General features: G+C 43.8%; 1 protein-coding gene across 2 annotated transcripts in view; it reads right to left on the bottom strand.

The window, feature by feature from the left end:
* Positions 1 to 12,431: 12,431 nt before the first annotated feature.
* LOC126281589 (cholinesterase 1-like) overlaps positions 12,432 to 21,625 on the bottom strand; it is a 183,111-nt gene continuing 173,917 nt past the window's right edge. For both annotated transcript variants that reach the window (XM_049980673.1, XM_049980674.1), the window contains exon 11: positions 12,432 to 12,722. In XM_049980673.1, coding sequence (XP_049836630.1) covers positions 12,560 to 12,722 — 163 coding nt within the window. In that variant the 3' untranslated portion in view covers positions 12,432 to 12,559. The remainder of the gene's footprint in view (positions 12,723 to 21,625) is intronic.

Below are 21,625 nucleotides of genomic sequence, written 5' to 3'. Positions count from 1 at the left end.
TGATGCCTTCAACACATCTAGATATGAATCAGTTAATCCTTATGACAAAAAGATGGCTAACAACAATGTTTCCGTCTTGATGAATGCCAATGCAGATGGGTTGTATGTATGCTGCATGGATACAGGTGACACCCTTAGACAGGCTAAGGATGTGTGGTGTGCAATCTAAGTGGCAGCACTGGTTAAAAATCTCTTGAAGTGCCTTAGCAAGGCTGCTGGCTCCTTCCACGTATGGTGTATTAAGTCAGTATTCAGTACCAAAGACTTGAGGTGGATACTGTATCACAATTATGATTCTATTTTCAGGACATGATGAGAAGTGTGTCATTTGCGTGGCTGGTATTGGAACTCTATAATATGCGCACTTAAGTGACATGGCATACGCATGTATGTTTGTGTTGTATATGTAGTGGAAATGTGTGTATGTTTGTGGAACTGCACCACCAGCTTATAATAGCATGTGTATAGGAGTATATATTTATGTATCTGTAAGTGTATATGACAGAGCATGCGTGTTTGCGTGACGGATGTCATATTGCCTACGTAAGATAGATTGTACACTATCTGTGTGAGTTAGTTTGTTTTGAATATTGTGCGAGCAAGTTATATTTTTTACGCACCTTGTGAGTGAGAGCATACTATTTATACTGGTTACAGTGCACGTTATGTTTATGATTTAGATTATATACATGGTCTCCATGCAAGGTTTAGTTTCACTGCTGATGGCAGTATCCAGAAGATTGTATTTTGTTTGCTATTGCGCCTCAGAAGGATATGTAAATATCCTATGTTAACTGTGGTTAAAGTACATCAACTGCAAACTGTATTCCAAAAATGTATAATGAGGGCAAAATGTGAAGGGCCCTCTCTGCCAGTAGTATAGGCAGCGGCTGATACAGCGGTATGATGTGGCTGGTGACGTGGACCTCACAGGTGGCAAACAGGTGCCGATCTGAGCGTTCAGTGTCTGTGGATTAGACTCTCTAGCATTTTTGTTTAAATAAAGACCTAATATGCCTACAGTTTTGTAAGTACTTACACATTATGTATGAGCATAGGATAAGTTGATTTCAATTAGAACAAGTCAGGTCTTTTGTTCTATACTTTAGTGAAAATGATTGAAATTGCATGAGAGGGCTTGTAACTGGGTGTTTAAACGTGTAAGATGGATGCGGGAATCATTTAAACACGAAGGATATACTGTTTTCAACTTAACATAACAGAACTGTAGCGTCAGGAAAACCTATGATTTTTAAATATCTTACTAATTTATTCTTAGAATTGGATTCTAAATTTCGGAAACAGGTGACATGGCAACCATGTAGGTTCTGCCACTGAGCTGGAAAATATCAAAACCATGTAGGCTGTGTCTGTATCCTCAGATCTACCATCTTGGGATGTGACATCATAGGGCTGGACAAATCCCAAAAATCTGACAGTATCTCCAGATCAGCTATCTTGGATCACGATCTTGAATCTCTCGTATTTTGGACTGACCGGACAATGCTTCATCTTGGACTTTTTGAATTCCCTGTCATTTTAAACTTAGGATAATTTAGTGACATCATACAATTGGAGGAAAATTTTCTAGCACTATCGGGCTGATTTGAATATTCCATGAATTTATGAATTTACTACCGTTTTACACACAGGGAAATGTTTCTGTGGCGTCAGAGAAAAGAGGGTAGGGGAATCTGGTAACAATGCATTATGTCATTGATAACGTCATAAGGAAAGAGAAGGGGAGAAGTATGGCATTTTAGCAAACAGATCAACGAAACCACTTTCGCCTATCAGCAAAGCGAGTTTGTTACGCGCTCATGGGGGATCTGCGTTTCATGTGTAAAGTTTTACTGATATATGGAGCGAAATTGGTATCAGTGCCTTTTACTCTTTGTGTTGCTGGTAAGTCTTTGTCTCATGAGATCAGTTGACAAAATCAGTTGGCAACAGGGTGGTACAGAAACCAACTTCATTCACACTTCTACATCTACATCTACATCCGTACTCCGCAAGCCACCTGACGGTGTGTGGCGGAGGGTACCCTGAGTACCTCTATCGGTTCTCCCTTCTATTCCAGTCTCGTATTGTACGTGGAAAGAAGGATTGTCGGTATGCTTCTGTGTGGGCTCTAATCTCTCTGATTTTATCCTCATGGTCTCTTCGCGAGATATACGTAGGAGGGAGCAATATACTGCTTGACTCTTCGGTGAAGGTATGTTCTAGAAACTTCAACAAAAGCCCGTACCGAGCTACTGAGCGTCTCTCCTGCAGAGTCTTCCACTGGAGTTTATCTATCATCTCCGTAACGCTTTCGCAATTACTAAATGATCCTGTAACGAAGCGCGCTGCTCTCCGTTGGATCTTCTCTATCTCTTCTATCAACCCTACCTGGTGCGGATCCCACACTGCTGAGCAGTATTCAAGCATTGGGCGAACAAGCGTACTGTAACCTACTTCCTTTGTTGTCAGATTGCATTTCCTTAGGATTCTTCCAATGAATCTCAGTCTGGCATCTGCTTTACCGACGATCAACTTTATATGATCATTCCATTTTAAATCACTCCTAATGCGTACTCCCAGATAATTTATGGAATTAACTGCTTCCAGTTGCTGACCTGCTATTTTGTAGCTAAATGATAAGGGACCTATCTTTCTATGTATTCGCATCACATTACACTTCGCTACATTGAGATTCAATTGCCATTCCGTGCACCATGCGTCAATTCGCTGCAGATCCTCCTGCATTCAGTTTAGCTCTTTACATATTTTGTATTGTAGATACGACGGGATTTATATTATGTCTTACATCACATGTATTTATACTGCTATGAAGTCATGTGTTTCTCTGTTTCCTTAACACTGTATTATTTACGTAATGTTAAGCTTAAGTAGTGCTCAATTAACTTGTCTGATACTATATGGGGTAATCACCTAAAAATTTCTCTGTAAATACTGTGGAAATGGAAAGTGCTACTGGTGTGCGGTTTTCACAGAATGGATTGTTAGTCAGGGGCTCGTATTATTAGCCAATCGACAGATTGTAATAGTACTTAGAAAGTGCATTTTTGTGCCAAAATACTTTTTCAAATTAAAAAGACCTGTTATTGTTGTTGTGGTCTTCAGTACTGAGACTGGTTTGATGCAGCTCTCCATGCTACTCTATCCTGTGCAAGCTTCTTCATCTCCCAGTACTTACTGCAACCTACATTCTTCTGAATCTGCTTAGTGTATTCATCTCTTGGTCTCCATCTACGATTTTTACCCTCCACACTGCCTTCCAATACTAAATTGATGATCCCTTGATGTCTCGGAACACGTCCTACCAACCGGTCCCTTGTTATCATGCTGTCCCACAAATTCCTCTTCTCCCCAATTCCATTCAATACCTCCTCGTTAGTTATGTGATCTACCCATCTAATCTTCAGCATTCTTCTGTAGCACCACATTTCGAAAGCTTCTATTCTCTTCTTGTCCACACTATTTATCGTCCATGTTTCACTTCCATACATGGCTACATTCTATACAAATACTTTCAGAAACGACTTCCTGACACTTAAATCCATACTCGATGTTAACAAATTTCTCTTCTTCAGAAACGCTTTCCTTGTAATTGCCAGTCTACATTTTATATCCTCTCTACTTCGATCATCAACAGTTATTTTACTCCCCAAATACCAAAACTCCTTTACTACTTTAAGCTTCTCATTTCCTAATCTAATTCCGTCAGCATCACCCGACTTAATTCGACTACATTCCATTATCCTCGTTTTGCTTTTGTTGATGTTCAACTTATATCCTCCTTTCAAGACACTGTCGTCAAAAAGCTAAAAGTAGGATAAATTAGAATGTCAGTGGTGTTTGTTGCAGGATTCTCGTGCGAGTCGTCTATGAGATATTTTGAAAAGTTCCCAAACTGACCCCTGTATAATACCTGAACAACACAAGAGCATACACTAGCCACGTGGAGTCTGACCAGTAACGAGACAACTGACCGTCACTGACTGTGTTGGAAATGACCACTGTCAGCGGCGATACACCCTTCCAGTCTGGTATGAAATGACTGCTGCAAACGTTCTAACGTTTCAGCGGTGATGTCCGAGAGGCTGCTGTAATATGTCGCTTCATATCATCGGAGTAACTGCTATGTCCTTGTAGAGAACGTCTTCCAGCCATCCCCATAAAAAAAATCTCTACATGAGTTAAATTCGGAGAATGGGCTGGCGAAGGTACAGGTCCACTGCGTCCAATCCAACGATTTGGAAACAATTTGTGAAGACATGCTGTGGTACTTCTTGCACTATGGGCTGGACAGCCATGTTGTTGTTACCCCAGGTTCATCCTAGTCTGCAGAGGAACGCCCTCTAGCATCCATGGAAGATGGTCTCTTAGGAGGCTGTAGAACTTGTTCGCATTCAGTGTTCCGTCTATGAAAAACGTCCAATGAACTGGTGGTTCACTATCCCACACCACACGTTTACACTCGACGGACGATGACGTTCCTCCTGACGAAACCAACGGGGATAGTTAACAGACCAACAGTGCTTGTTTCGGCGGTTTACGTGCCCATTGTTGGTAAATGTGGCATCATCACTATACAAGATACTTGATACGTCTGGAGTATCCTGTCTCAATGCCCATGTACAGAAGTTAACACGATTCTTACCACCGTTTCCATGCAGCTCTTGATGGGGAGAGATGTGATAGCGATGGAACCTCTGTCAATTGAGAATGTGTAGTACACCTGGCAGACTCATGCCACTTCCTCGTGTGATTGCGTGGGAGCTAAAGTGCCGATCAACTGCATCAATAACATTCCCTGCACCATGCGTCAATTCGCTTCAGATCCTCCTGCATTTCAGTACAATTTTCCATTGTTGCAACCTCTCGATATACCACAGCATCATCTGCAAAAAGCCTCAGTGAACTTCCGATGTCATACACAAGGTCATTTATGTATAATATGAATAACAACGTTCCTACGACACTCCCCTGTGGCACAGCTGGAATCACTCTTGCTTCGGAAGACTTCTCTCCATTGAGAATGACATGCTGCGTTCTGTTATCTAGGAACTCGTTAATCCGATCACACAATTGGCCTTACAGTCCATATGTTCATTAAACGACTGTGGGGACCTGTATAGAACGCCTTGCGGAAGTCAGGAAACACAGCATCTGCCTGGGAACTCGTGTCTATGGCCCTCTGAGCCACGTGGACGAATAGCGCGACCTGGGTTTCACACGATCGTCTTTTTCGAAACCCATGCTGATTCCTGCAGAGTATATTTCTAGTCTACAGAGAAGTCATTATACTCGAACATGGTACGTGTTCCAAAATTCTACACCTGATAGACGTCAGAGATACAGGTCTATAGTTCTGCAGATCTGTTCGACGTCACATGCCCCCTCTTTTGAAGTTTCTTGTTTCCTTCTGTTAGTTGTATAGGTGCTATGCTACTACGTTCACGTAACTGGTTGAAGAGGTTGATAAATAACTGCCGAGACAGTTGACGTCTATTGGGATATCTTGTTGCATACATCGCACAAGAACGAACTGCAGCCTTCCTACACTCTCCATACACCATGAACACGTCGGCTTTTTCTGCTTTCGTAAATCTCATCGTCCACTCACAACATACTGCTTAGACCGTCACACACTGACTGACTAGCAAGTCGCAGTGTACTCAAAGAACACACAAGCACACTGTAAGCTGACATGACAACATTGTGCCTTGCAACTATACCGGTCGAACGGCGCGAACAACTGTCAAAATACGATATCCAGTGAAGGACTCGCACTAGAACCCTGCAACAAACACCACTAACATTGTAATTCGCCCAATTTTTAATTTTTAGCTTTAATAGGCACTGTTCCATTTAAGAATTGCATGTTTATACATTCTATTATTGCAATCTGTTGATTGGTTAACAACATGAGCCTCTGACAACAACTAATTCATTCTATGAAAACCGCACAACAGTAGCATTTTCCATTTCTGTAATATCTGCATGCTAGTTTTAGGTGATTTCCCCTGTATATGATAGCTGAGTAGAATTTGACACAGCCTTTATCTTGCCAATATTAAATGTTCGCGTGTTAAGAGACGCTACCTTTGACTCATCTAACAGCTGCGCTTGGTAAATTCAGTTAAATTTCCCTATCACAGATATTATCCCCTATTTTGAACATAGCGTTTTCCCATTCGTTGTATGAATTTCGAAGGAAATGAGGCAGCTCATCACGCTGTCGCTACTTGAAGAGACGCTGTGCGGAATTCTGTGGAGGTGTATTTGATCAGTTACATACTTGACAGCTTTAATCATAGAAACTGACTTGAAATCCCCATTGCATCGGAACTGACTACAAGTCGTATCGCTAACATGTACTCACCATTCCTGAAATATTAGAGGTGTGTTTCAAGTTCACCAGTGTTTAATTCTTCTACGTTATGCCTCTACTTTTTCATTGCGCTCTTAAAGTGCGTTCTGCTCAACTAAAATTCATTCATCTTGTTAGAGTTAGATTGAGTTCATTAATTTATTACATTGGACAAAAATTTATTATAGTGTGCAATAGTTATTTACGATTGTTTCTTTCGGGAGGAGGGCGGAATGGGATACAGTGATTTATAATTACACTGAGCACCTCCTCCAATCACAGCTGAGTGGTAGTTGTTAAAGGACAGAATGTCTGTTTTGTATTTGTTTCCGGGCATATAAGGCATTTTTCTAGTTTTGATTCATGTATATTTCAGTCACATATTTCACTGATATGTTAGTCATGAATCCTTTATATTAAGCATGATACAATCCTGGAAACTGAAATAAGAACACCGTGAATTCATTGTCCCAGGAAGGGAAAACTTTATTGACACATTCCTGGGGTCAGATACATCACATGATCACACTGACAGAACCACAGGCACATAGACACAGGCAACAGAGCATGCACAATGTCGGCACTAGTACAGTGTATATCCGCCTTTCGCAGCAATGCAGGCTGCTATTCTCCCATGGAGACGATCGTAGAGATGCTGGATGTAGTCCTGTGGAACGGCTTGCCATGCTATTTCCACCTGTCGCCTCAGTTGGACCAGCGTTCGTGCTGGACGTACAGACCGCGTGAGACGACGCTTCATCCAGTCCCAAACATGCTCAACGGGGGACAGATCCGGAGATCTTTCTGGCCAGGGTAGTTGACTTACACCTTCTAGAGCACGTTGGGTGGCACGGGATACATGCGGACGTGCATTGTCCTGTTGGAACAGAAAGTTCCCTTGCCGGTCTAGGAATGGTAGAACGATGGGTTCGATGACGGTTTGGATGTACCGTGCACTATTCAGTGTCCCCTCGACGATCACCAGAGGTGTACGGCCAGTGTAGGAGATCGCTCCCCACACCATGATGCCGGGTGTTGGCCCTGTGTGCCTCGGTCGTATGCAGTCCTGATTTTGGCGCTCACCTGCACGGCGCCTAACACGCATACGACCATCATTGGCACCAAGGCAGAAACGACTCTCATCGCTGAAAACGACACGTCTCCATTCGTCGCTCCATTCACGCCTGTCGCGACACCACTGGAGGCGGGCTGCACGATGTTGGGGCGTGAGCGGAAGACGGCCTAACGGTGTGCGGGACCGTAGCCCAGCTTCATGGAGACGGTTGCGAATGGTCCTCGCCGATACCCCAGGAGCAACAGTGTCCCTAATTTGCTGGGAAGTGGCGGTGCGGTCCCCTACGGCACTGCGTAGGATCCTACGGTCTTGGCGTGCATCCGTGCGTCGCTGCGATCCGGTGCCAGGTCGACGGGCACGTGCACCTTCCGCCGACCACTGGCGACAACATCGATGTACTGTGGAGACCTCACGCCCCACGTGTTGAGCAATTCGGCGGTACGTCCACCCGGCCTCCCGCATGCCCACTATACGCCCTCGCTCGAAGTCCGTCAACTGCACATACGGTTCACGTCCACGCTGTCGCGGCATGCTACCAGTGTTAAAGACTGCGATGCAGCTCCGTATGCCACGGCTAACTGGCTGACACTGACGGCGGCGGTGCACAAATGCTGCGCAGCTAGCGCCATTCGACGGCCAACACCGCGGTTCCTGGTGTGTCCGCTGTGCCGTGCGTGTGATCATTGCTTGTACAGCCCGCTCGCAGTGTCCGGAGCAAGTATGGTGGGTCTGACATACCGGTGTCAATGTGTTCTTTTTTCCATTTCCAGGAGTGTATGAGATACATTTAACTTTTTTTTATAAACAGTCAGAAGCTATCCAGAAGCTGTCTGGAGTCTTGCAAAATAGCGACTAACTTTTGGTGAGTAAAATTTTAATATTATCAGATGTAGGTGGCGCAGTGGTTAACACTGTACTGTGGTGGTGCGTTGGTGCTTATGGACGCTCAACATCGAGGTCATCAGCGCCCTAAATGCTGTACTCATACTGGATGTAGACTGATTGCTCTTCATATGCTATCAGTATAAATAATAACAGAGACTGGGCCGAATATTTCGGAAAGGACATTCTCAGTGCCCGACGTCATTCTTGTCCAGTCCGAACATGGGGCGAACGGTCTAGTTGTCAACGGGACATTTAAGTCACCTCTTTCTTCGTTCTTTCGAATAATATTAAGTTCGTGAAAAGAAAAAAAAATATTTTGTCGAGTTTATTTCTGGCATTGACAGGGATACCATCACAACTTACCGTTTTTATTTATATTTTACTTAATGATAATATTTTCCATGAAGCTGCATCATGGTCAGTATCATGCCTGTAAGCAACTTTTCGGTATTTTATTTCTTCAGCTGGCATCTATCGAAGTGTCCAATAGCCAAGGCACCCGATTCTCGTTTGTGACGATATTATTCCAAACAGCCAAGGTTTGAATCCTGCCTCGGGCATGGATGTGTGTAATGTCCTTAGGTTAGTTAGGTTTAAGTAGTTCTATGTTATAGGGGACTGGTGACCTCAGAAGTTAAGTCCCATAGTGCTCAGAGCCATTTGAACCATCCAGTTTAAAATTGTCTGTAATTTCCCTATAGCCCTTAAGACAAACATTACAACGATTTCTTTATGAATGACATGGCCAATCGCCTTATGTTCAATTCCGACATTTGATTTATAACCAGGCAAACTTATTTTAAATTCTTGTCTATAAGCAGAAGATTTGAACTATGTTAATTGGTTCCTGGGATAACACAATCAGAACCAAACATGTATTGGGACAAGTGTGTGTGTGTGTGTGTGTGTGTGTGTGTGTGTCTGCAAATATTTGTGTGTATCAAGGTAAAGACCCTACGGCTTTCTCAACAAAAATGTGAAGACGTGCCTAAACACAGTAATCTAGGCAGTTTTCACCGGTGTAACAAAAATTTTTTGACTGTGAGGTAAGTTCCCACCGAATTAATAATACACTAAATATGTAAGAGGGAGTCAAATGAAAACGGGATGCATGGGAAAAAGTAAGTAAACTATTTAGTATTTCAAAGGTAATCGTCGTAACCGATAATACACTCCTGGAAATGGAAAAAAGAACACATTGACACCGGTGTGTCAGACCCACCATACTTGCTCCGGACACTGCAAGTGGGCTGTACAAGCAATGATCAGACGCACGGCACAGCGGACACACCAGGAACCGCGGTGTTGGCCGTCGAATGGCGCTAGCTGCGCAGCATTTGTCCACCGCCGCCGTCAGTGTCAGCCAGTTTGCCATGGCATACGGAGCTCCATCGCAGTCTTTAACACTGGTAGCATGCGGCGACAGCGTGGACGTGCAGTTGACGGACTTTGAGCGAGGGCGTATAGTGGGCATGCGGGACGCCGGGTGGACGTACCGCCGAATTGCTCAACACGTGGGGCGTGAGGTCTTCACAGTACATCGATGTTGTCGCCTGTGTTCGGTGGAAGGTGCACGTGCCCGTCGACCTGGCACCGGACCGCAGCGACGCACGGATGCACGCCAAGACCGTAGGATCCTACGCAGTGCCGTAGGGGACCGCACCGCCACTTCCCAGCAAATTAGGGACACTGTTGCTCCTGGAATATCGGCGAGGACCATTCGCAACCGTCTCCATGAAGCGGGGCTACGGTCCCGCACACCGTTAGGCCGTCTTCCGCTCACGCCCCAACATCGTGCAGCCTGCCTCCAGTGGTGTCGCGACAGGCGTGAATGGAGGACGAATGGAGACGTGTCGTCTTCAGCGATGAGAGTCGCTTCTGCCTTGGTGCCAATGATGGTCGTATGCGTGTTTGGCGCCGTGCAGGTGAGCGCCACAATCAGGGCTGCATACGACCGAGGCACAAGGACAATGCACGTCCGCATGTATCCCGTGCCACCCAACGTGCTCTAGAAGGTGTAAGTCAACTACCCTGGCCAGCAAGATCACCGGATCTGTCCCCCATTGAGCATGTTTGGGACTGGATGAAGCGTCGTCTCACGCGGTCTGCTCGTCCAGCACTAACGCTTGTCCAACTGAGGCGCCAGGTGGAAATGGCATGGCAAGCCGTTCCACAGGACTACATCCAGCATCTCTACGATCATCTCTATGGGAGAATAGCAGCCTGCATTGCTTGGAAAGGTGGATATACACTGTACTAGTGCCGACATTGTGCATGCTCTGTTTCCTGTGTCTATGTGCCTGTGGTTCTGTCAGAGTGATCATGTGATGTATCTGACGCCAGGAATGTGTCAATAAAGTTTCCACTTCCTGGGACAATGAATTCACGGTGTTCTTATTTCAATTTCCAGGAGTGTACATTTATCCCACTGTGAGGAAAGACGGTCAAGGTCTTCATAGGGAAATGTTTGCGGTTTCCTGTGGAACCATAATTGCACCCAGGTGTGCTCCTGTTCGTCCGAAGGCAGGTTGACGGCTCCGAATCTCGTTCTCCAAAAAATGGGTAAATTACGTGGAGAGAGTTCGGGACAGTACGAAGGTTGTGTAAGTGATTCAACGTTGTCGAAACAACGTTGGCAACATGTGGGCACTCTTTACCTTGCAACAGGGCGATTGATATTTTGTCCAGTGAAGTTACTTGTTTTCTTTAGTGTAGTTACAGGATTCTGAGATTCATTACTATTTGTTTCACTGTTTTACTACACTAAACGTTATTACACGTTATGTAAATTTTAAGCCTGAAAACAGAATGTAGATTTCAATGTTATGTAATGCAAATAGGAACCACCCTCAGAGGATTCCGTACAAACGTATCCAAGTAGATAGATAGTTCATCATTTTCTGGAATCGTGAATCTCGGTGATTTTTGCCTGTTACGTTGATACCGTAAAGATTTTGGTCCTAGGGTTTCCAAGCTTTTCGAGAAGGTTTTAATTTTAAAATTAAATATTGTGCGTCATTTCGCATCCACGACTGTAATTTTTTATTCACTTTATTGGTTTTTTGAGTTATATTGATATGATACTTGGAAATTACGGATTGCTCTCTTGTCCCTGTTGCGATTACTGATAAGATCTGACGGAAATCTCCAGAGAGGAAGACGGTACAATTGGCAATAGGGTTATTGTTGGTGCGCAAATGTCCAATTGTTCTTTGAGAAGCTTCTGCGGATATTTTACGCGATATCGGAATCTCATTCCAAACAGTGGAGTGCAACCCTCCATCAACTACCAACATTACTTTTACATGCAACATTAGAGATTATGTATATGTGGTAAGCATAGACCGTGAGGGACAGTTCTTATGTAGAATGAGATATTAGTACTGGATCTGTGATGCACAGTAGTCGGGTGGTTCTACCCCTGTCACCGCTAGATGGCAAATGCGTCGTTTTCACAGCGGCAAGAGACGTTAATTCATCGTAGCCCAGCCAGTTACCACGAAATAATTATAAATTGTACACAGAAACCTTCCTTGCGAATCATTCAACCTATTACTGGAAACCTGATGAAAATCCCTCAAGTAGTTCCTGAGATTTTTGACGGGTTACGAATCCAGTGTAAGTTTGTAACGCCAAAAAATTATTTATGATGTGACATAATAACAAATCAACAATTTTTGTGTTTTTTCGTTTACTTGTACCGAGAAACCTTTCTTGAAGCCAAATTTCATGATTCTAGGTCAGTAGGAAGAATCCTACTGGTTTTGACGAGTGAGTCTGCAAATATTAAAAAAAATGGTAGTGTCCGTTGATTGTCATGTCGTAGGTGCTTAATTTTTTACATTGCCATGGCACGGTAGACCTTAGTATGAGCCATAAATTTCAAGTTGATAATTGTACCTGTTTTTGAGGAAACGGAGAACGGAGTCTTAATATTCTGAAAGAGGGACAGACAGAGAGACAAACAGCCAGACAGACGGACAGAGAACAAAGTGATCCCATAAAGGTTCCGTTTTTACTGCTTGAGGTAAGGTACCATAAAAACGAACAAACTGGTGTGTCGAAACCTAAGAGTGCTATGTGATAGACAAGTGACGCAACACATTATTTATTTATCTGGAAAGAAAAACAGTTTTGCACAGTGTTGCTGAAAGACAGAGAGGAAGAGCTCTAATTGAATGCAGTCGATCAGTCACGGAGCAACAGTGTGCCACCCGGCGTCAGGGCCAGGTGAGTGGCAGCAGCGAGTGCATGAAGTCCATCCTGCCGCCGTAAACGTCCCGGGCGGCCGCCATGGCCGCCTCGATGACCAGGTAGTTGCGCTCGGCGTCGCTGTTGTACGGCTGCCACGTCACGCCACCCACGGGCGTCGGCGTAGGGTTCCTGAGGTAGACACACGGCCAGAGGTGTTACTGAGCTGTTAAGAGAGGTACCTCCACCGACAACAGGAACAACAGAAATTTTATGCCTGCGCTTAACATCCGTAACTACACTGTTGCAACTTAAAACAAAACTGAAGGCGGTTCCCATACGTTTTATGCGCTAGAAAACATCCCAAACACTTCAAATGTATGTACACTACTGGCCATTAAAATTGCTACACCACGAAGATGACGTGCTACAGACGCGAAATTTAACTGACAGGAAGAAGATGCTGTGATATGCAAAAGATTAGCTTGTCAGAGCATTCACACAAGGATGGCGCCGGTGGCGGCACCTACAACGTGCTGACGTGAGGAAAGTTTCCAACCGATTTCTCATACACAAACAGCACGTGACCGGCGTTGCTTGGTGAAACGTTGTTGTGATGCCTCGTGCAAGGAGGAGAAATGCGTAACATCATGTTTCCGACTTTGATAAAGATCGGATTGTAGCCTATTGCAATTGCCGTTTATTGCTGCTCACGTTGGTCGAGATCTAATGACTGTTAGCAGAATATGCAACCGGTGGGTTCGGGAGGGTAATACTGAACGGCGTGCAGGATCCCAACGGCCTCGTATCACTAGCAGTCGAGATGACAGGCATCTTATCCGCATAGCTGTAACGGATCGTGCAGCCATGTCTCGATCCCTGAGTCAACAGATGGGGACGTTTGCAAGACAACAACCATCTGCACGGACAGTTCGACGACGTTTGCAGAAGCATGGACTATCAGCTCGGAGAGCATGGCTGCGGTTATCCTTGACGCTGCATCACAGACGGGAGCGCCTGCGATCGTGTACTCAGCGACGAACCTGGGTGCAAGAATGGCAAACAGTCATTTTTTCGGATGAATCCAGGTTCTGTTTGCAGCATCAAGATGGTCGCATCCGTGTTTGGGGACTTCGCGGTGAACGCTCATTGTTGTTGTTGTTGTGGTCTTCAGTCCTGAGATTGGTTTGATGCTGCTCTCCATGCTACTCTATCCTGTACAAGCTTCTTCATCTCCCAGTACCTACTGCAGCCTACATATTTCTGAATCTGCTCAGTGTAATCATCTCTTTGTCTCCCTCTACGATTTTTACTCTCCACGCTGCCCTACAGTACTAAATTGGTGATCCCTTGATGCCTCAGAACACGTCCTACCAACCAATCCCTTCTGCTAGTCAAGTTGTGCCACAAACTCCTCTTCTCCCCAATTCTATTCGGTACCTTTTCATTAGTTATGTGATCCACCCATCTAATCTTCAGTATTATTCTGTAGCAGCACATTTCGAAAGCTTCTATTCTCTTCTTCTCTAAACTATTTATCGTTCATGTTTCACTTCCATACATGGCTACACTCCATACAAATACTTTCAGAAACGACCTCCTGACTCTTAAATCAATACTCGATGTTAACAAATTTCTATTCTTTGGAAACGCTTTCCTTGCTATTGTCAGTCTACATTTTATATCCTCTCTACTTCGACCATCATCAATTATTTTGCTCTCAAAGTAGGAAACTCCTTTACTACTTTAAGTGTCTCATTTCCTAATCTAATTACCTCAGGTACACCCGACTTAATTCGACTACATTCCATTATCCTCGTTTTTCTTTTGTTGATGTTCATGTTATATCCTCCTTTCAAGACAATGTCCATTCCGTTCAACTGCTCTTCCAAGTCCTTTGCTGTCTTAGACAGAATTACTATGTCATCGGTGAACCTCAAAGTTTTTATTTCTTCTCCATGGATTTTAATACCTACTCCGAATTTTTCTTTTGTTTCCTTTACTGCTTGCTCAATATACAGGCGACACCTCTGTCCAACTCCCTTCCCCAACTGCTGCTTCCCTTTCATGTCCCTCGACGCTTATAACTGCCATCTGCTTTCATTACAATTTTTAAATAGCCTTTCGCTCCCTGTATTTTACCCCTGCCACCTTAGAATTTGAAAGAGTGTATTCCAGTCAACATTGTCAAAAGCTTTCTCCAAGTCTACAAATGCTAGAAACGTAGGTTTTCCTTTCCTTAACCTAGCTTCTAAGATAAGTCGTAGGGTCAGTATTGCCTCACGTGTTCCAACATTTCTACGGAATCCAAACTGATCTTCCCCGAGGTCGGCTTCTACCAGTTTTTCCATTCGTCTGTAAAGAATTCGCGTTAGTATTTTTTAGCTGTGACTTATTAAACTGATAGTTCGGTAATTTTCACATCTGTCAAAACCTGTTTTCTTTGGGATTGCAATTATTGGTTCAAATGGCTCTGAGCAATATGGGACTCAACTGCTGTGGCCGTTAGTCCCCTAGAACTTAGAACTACTTAAACCTAACTAACCTAAGGACATCACACACATCCATGCCCGAGGCAGGATTCGAACCTGCGACCGTAGCAGTCGCACGGTTCCGGGCTACGCGCCTAGAACCGCGAGAGCACCGCGGCCGGCTGCAATTGTTATATTCTTCTTGAAGTCTGAGGGAATTTCGGCTGTCTCATACATTTTGCTCACCAGATGGTAAAGTTTTGTCTGGACTGGCTCTCCCAAAGCTGTCAGTAGTTCTAATGAAATGTTGTCTGCTCCCGGGGCCTTTTCTCAACTTAAGTCTTTCAGTGCTCTGTCAAACTCTTCACGCAGTATCATATCTCCCATTTCATCTTCATCTACCTCCTCTTCCATTTCCACAATATTGTCCTCAAGAGCATCGCCCCTGTATAGACCCTCTATATACCCCTTCCATCTTCCATCTTTCTGCTTTCCATTCTTTGCATAGAACTGGGTTTCCATTTGAGCTCTTGATATTCATGCAAGTGGTTCTCTTTTCTCCAAAGTCTCTTTAATTTTCCTGTAGGCAGTATCTATCTTACCCCTCGTGAGATAAGCCTCTACATCCTTACATTTGTCCTCTAGCCATTGGAAGCGTGTATTCGTCATCGCCATACTGGCGTATCACCCGGCGTGATGGTATGGAGTACCGTTGGTTACACGTCTCGGTCACCTCTTGTTAGCATTGACCGCACTTTGAACAGCGGGCGTTACATTTCAAATATTTTACGACCCGTGGTTCTACCCTTCATTCGATACTTGCGAAACCCTACATTTCAGCAGGATAATGCACGACCACTTGTTGCAGGTCCTGTACGGGCCTTTCTGGATACAGAAAATGTTCGACTGCTGTCCTGTCCAGCACATTCTCCAGATCTCTCACCAACTGAAAGCGTCTGGTCAATGGTGGCCGAGCAAGTGGCTCGTCACAATACGCCATTCACTACTCTTGATGAACTGTGGTATCGTGTTGAAGCTGCATGGGCAGCTGTACCTGTACACGCCATCCAAGCTCTGTTTGACTCAATGCCCAGGCGTATCAAGGCCGTTATTACGGCCAGAGGTGATTGTTCTGGGTACTGATAGGATCTATGAACCCAAATTGCTTGAAAATGAAATCACTTGTCAGTTCTAGTGTAATATATTTATCCAATGAATACCCATTTATATCTGCATTTCTTCTTGGTGTAGCAATTTTAATGGTCAGTAGTCTAATATCGCATCACCAGTCACAAAAAAGCTTTACTGAAAAACTCGATCACACTTTATTTCAGCCGCGCACAGTAGCCGAGTCGTCTTGGGCGCATTGCCACAGTTGGCGCTGCTCCCCCCGTGAGAGGTTCGAATCCTCTCTCGGGCACGGGTGTGTGTTGTCCCTAGCGTAGGTTACTTTAAGTTATATTAAGTAATGTACAAGCCCAGGGAGCGATGATCTCAGCAGTTAGGTCCCATAGGAACTTACCACCACCACTTTATTCTAGAGGAGAATCTGCAGTTTGAAAACGTCGCTCATGCAGGTCCACTTCGCATTCCTTCTCATTGCAGCAGACGTCCTAGAGCTGTCTGAACTAACACTTTCCTCGAAAATCGTCTGTGCAATCATTTTTTTAAAAAAATTGAAATTGTAAATAATCCATTAACTCACAATTTTCCTTTCACTAAACATTCTTCAGACTGTTACACTTGTTGTGTATGACTTAATACACAATGGTAAGTAGAGGTGGGGTATAGAGTGGTGTAGCATCTATGTAGAAAGCTGGACAGGAGCAGAAATGATTAGGGTACAAGTTAATCACAGTAAACAGATGTTTTACTTAACACATTTCTCCAAATGAACGAGGACAGATTACAAATAGTGTGGCAAGAATTAAAGTGAAGGTCAGCCGCTACTACCGGTCCCCTTATACAGCGGCAGAGGGCGCTCCAGTTACAGAGCTTGTAAGGAATCCGTGATCCCAGGAACATAGATATTAGTGTCCGACGCCCATGATGATAGCAGACAGAGGTCGACTGTCGAGCGCTGAAGGAGGCAGTGAGACGAGTGTCGAATGAGAAACGATGCTGGAGAGACGGGCAAGAATGGTGGTCGAGTGAGTAGTAAACGGTCAATTCATCGGAGTATGACAAATGAGCGCGTCCCCCTGGTCGTCGTGGGGTTGACCCTCATCGATACCGATTCGCGAGTGATATGAAATAGAAAGTAACAAGTGAGGAATTACGTGTTTCGCGTCAACCGCGTCGGCAAGCAACAACCATGGATTGCAGTACGGATTGCTGTGAATGTTAACCATCACCAATGCGTGTGTCGAAGTACTTAATATCAACAACCAATAAAAGATATAACCGTAACTATACGTGTAAGGCGAAGATAGCAACTGGCTCAGAATTTTTGTGTTAGTAGAAAATAAATATCAGTTTGTACATGGCAACCTTCGTGGTCTTTTATAATAGACAAACTCTCAGTCATTAACAATTCCGTCTCAGAACAGCCGCACTCGGTTGAAATGCCCCCGAAACCACAGCAGAAAAACCGATAGCCTTTCATCCATTAAGCACACGGTCAAATAATCATAATAATTAGCTGTTTGGCGGCTTCGGCAGATCGCACAAAACCCGAGGACAATAACGTGGTGTGTCTCAGCGAGCGCGCACGGTTGGTTCCGCCCGATTCCGCGTAATCGCTATCAACATCAGGCGAAAATTTACAATTGCGTTGCTGTGACGCTCGAGGACGGTATCGATACGTGATAGCACAACAGTCATGATGACTGTTTACTATTTAAGAGAAAAAACATTCATAGTTTGCACAACGTTTTTTATTAACTCGAGGACGACAAATGTCGCCTGAATAGTGCGTCATTAGGTTTTGTTAAAAAATTTTAAAAAAATCTGCCAAAACACACCAGTCAAAGAAGGTATGGTACTAAATGAAACAAATTCAAGGGTAACCTGATGGAAATGAAAAGCATAGCAGCACAGAATAAGACCTTGCACACAAACTGTAAACACAGCCGTGCACTAGAACAGCGCCAGAGACCCTTTCTAGCGGACTGCTTTGGTTACAGATTGCACACGAGGTCCAGTTCTGTGGTGCTATGCCTGTCGTCATCTCAATGATGTTGTCTTTTAGTACATTTTATTCGGTATTATACCTTGTTTGACAGTTCCTTTTTGGTAGAATATTTCTGATTTTTTAACATAAGCTGATGATACCCCGACTGGGTGAATCAAGTCGTTAAATTAATAAAGAACATTGTTCAGCCTATCGCCGTTTTTTTATCTACGTAGTACTAATAATAAGGTTGCTATACCACCACGCCAATATGGAAACAATAATTTTCATGATGACTCTTTAGTTGATATCACCGAACTGACGTTTTATGTTGCGATTTTTCATGTGTACAGAAATGTCGCCTGCTAGAAGAATAACTAATATGCAGACAAATAATTTTTCGTTTGGTCAACAGTTTAGTCAAGAACTAACATCAATGTTTTTTAAGCATGACATTCGGAAAGCGCCAGAGACCAGACAGGCAACAGCATCGCGATATCAGAAGAATCTGCTGTATGGTAATTTTCTGTTTCTTGTGGATAGTATGCAGTGAATGTGTCCAAGGATATGCCTCTTGCGCTAGAAAGACATTCACCGTTTAGGGCTACCAGCCAAGCCCACAGCAAGAGCGGTGTTTTCAAAATTTCTGACTGTTTTGTACTTGCTTCGTTGCTGAAATTTTTGTTCATTTTGCGACCAGTCTGTTTCGTTTAGATTAAGTAGCTCCGTGATATGTTGATAATGTGACTACTTTTCCTCCAAATTAGTTTTACGTTCCGAATTATCGTTTGTGAGTTACATTGAAATAGCGACAACTCTGTTCGTCTCGATTTCTGTGGAAATCAGCTTCTCTATGTCATCCAATTTTCTACTCATCTGGAAAGGCCACCGTATAAATGGTGTAGCAGGAGGAAGGGGCAATATTCAGGGCTAAGGCAGGTGTGATCATTCAAAGAAAAAAAGACTGGTAAACACGGGCTTGAAAAACAAACTCCTAAGGAGCTAGGAGCACTTCTTCGATACTGTGAAACAAATATTTTCTACTGCCAGCTACGAGATAGTACGGACCAAAACGGCGATTTTGAAGTGTATACCTTAAGAGCTATGATCAATTGCTCATTTTCGCTACTGTGGAACATCTCTTCTGCTCAACCAGTATTCATAGCTCTGAAGGTATGGGTCTTAGAGACTATGTGTAGCAAACAGTATTTTACGTTTCGACCCGTACTACCCCTCACAAAATATGGAAAGCAAAGAGCTTGGAGTAGTAGAGATTTGTTTCCCAGCAACAAAGTTGAAGAGGTGCTCGTAGTTCTTAAAGCATTTTAGAGCGCTTGTTTACTGAACTTCTTTTGCTTAGAATGATCGTTCCTGTCATATCCGTAAAATGTAGATGTCATGTGACTAGGGCCTACCGTCACGTAGACAGTTCGCCGGGGGCAAGTCTTTCAATTTGACGCCACGTCGGCGACTTACGCTTCGATGGGGATGAAATGATGATAATTAAGACAACACAACACCTAGTCCCTGAGCGGAGAAAATCTGCAACCTAGCCGGGAATCGAACACGAGCCCTTAGGATTGACAGTCTGTCGCGCTGACAACTCATCTATGGGCGGCGGACGTCATATCCGTTAATATTGGCGATTCTTTCTGGGATATCATATGTACAGTGTATGCTGGGCGTAAAGGGTGAACTGCAGTACTTCAGTTGGTGACTGAGGACGTGTTCTGGACAACCCATGAAATCAGCATTTCCGTCTTTTGTAGACTGATAATTATACATATTACAGGTCATATGTTTTTAGGTTGGGTAGTACCTCCAAGTCCATGTGGCAACAGCAACCCACTAATGCTCAGTTTCCTCCGGGGACAGGTCATATATTTTTAGGTTGGGTAGTACCACCAAGTCCATTTGGCAACAGCAACCCACTAAAGCTTATTTTCCTTTGGGCAGCAGGTCAGTTGTTGAGATGTGGATGCATGAAAGCAAAATGGTTACTCTATACCGACAGGTGGAGTCCACTTAGTGTTGCAGATTACGAATGGGCAGAAAACATCAGGTCGTAAAGTTTGTGATGTGTTTGAAGGAAGAGTGTTAAATAAAGGTGAAAAAAAAAAACAAGCAACACCACGATGTGTGACAAATTTTGGAATGATGCGCTAGAATTCAGTTACCCTGTCATGTCTCTCCCAGCGCTGTTATCACGCCACGTAATTCCGCCTGTGTGTCCCAGGCTGTGTGTGCCTAGAGATTGCTTGCCAACTTATCGCATTTATTGCGTGAACTTTTCTGGAGCCAAACTGTCACTATTGTGACTACAACCTGTCGTGTCGTTTTGGCTAAGCTCAGTCTCCCATGAGGAAGGTCCCTCTGATGTGTTTATTTTTTTTACTTAATGCCTCATCTTGATATGTGTTTTTATTAATACACTTAATGGTTTATAAATTTAATGTGGGTTACTGATGGCCTTCGTAACTAGCTTCTGAATGTCACTACTTGTCTGTCACTGTTTGCACGGGAAGTATTTACTGAGTAATTGCTTGTAGTCGTTGCTTTTCTTAAATAAAGGAAGTGTTCTGTTTGTGACTGTCATCTAGCACGCTTAACAGTTACAATTCTGGATTTTTTTTAGGGAGAGATATATTCCTTTACTGGCATACCACTGTTGCATGACTATGTGTACCTTTCCCCTTGTTTGTAAAATTGTATTTTATGTGTATTTTAGAGGTAGATAATACGAGTAGCTGGGGCGGGCTGTTGTGAAGTGTCCCAATTCGCAGTGACGTAAGAGTCGATGTTGTTTAGGTACGATCACTTCCGGAGCTACTACGGGAATTTAATGCCCGAATGTACGACATTTACTGTTTTCAAAATGTAATGCCTTATTTAAAGTATTTAATAATAATTCCTGTTCGGTGAGTTTCACCCCTTCCCAAAATGAACTTACCCATTAGTCAGCCTTTGCGCAGTTCTTGAGATTTGCTGTCCAATTTAAGTTTTAACTTGTTGCCCCTATACTCTTATTGCGTCTTAATTAAGCTAATTGCTGTCATCTTTAGCATAAAACAATAATTATTGTCTTGAATCTTGTACGTATTCGTGTTTGAATGAAAGATCTATTTTGAAATAATTGCCTAACCAGTATTCTTGTTGTAATGAATAATGTTCAATCCCCAGTCACCCAGTCCTTGCTCGTTCAAACATAGTGGCACGCATCAGCCCTCCCTCAATTCTTTAATGAAATAGGGATAACCGTAGACTCTCCCAACTCCCCATTTTTAAACAAGGGAAGGATCGGACTGACTCAGTTATTTATCTTAATATTAGCCGGACAAACTACGCAGGAAGAAGACGGGAACACAAGGTCAACCAGCGACTAATGTGGGTTCTTGAAACCAGATCACTACTCAGTCGCTCCCAGTGTGGCTTCAAGAGGAATCCCTCTGCGCTCAATAGCCTGACCCTGCAATTCAAGAAGCTTTCCTCCGTAAGCAACAGCTTTTCGGTGT

Source organism: Schistocerca gregaria, chromosome 7 (assembly GCF_023897955.1).
Source record: "Schistocerca gregaria isolate iqSchGreg1 chromosome 7, iqSchGreg1.2, whole genome shotgun sequence".
Classification (NCBI taxonomy): Eukaryota; Metazoa; Arthropoda; class Insecta; order Orthoptera; family Acrididae; genus Schistocerca; species Schistocerca gregaria.
This window is presented reverse-complemented; position numbering and strand designations above follow the sequence as displayed.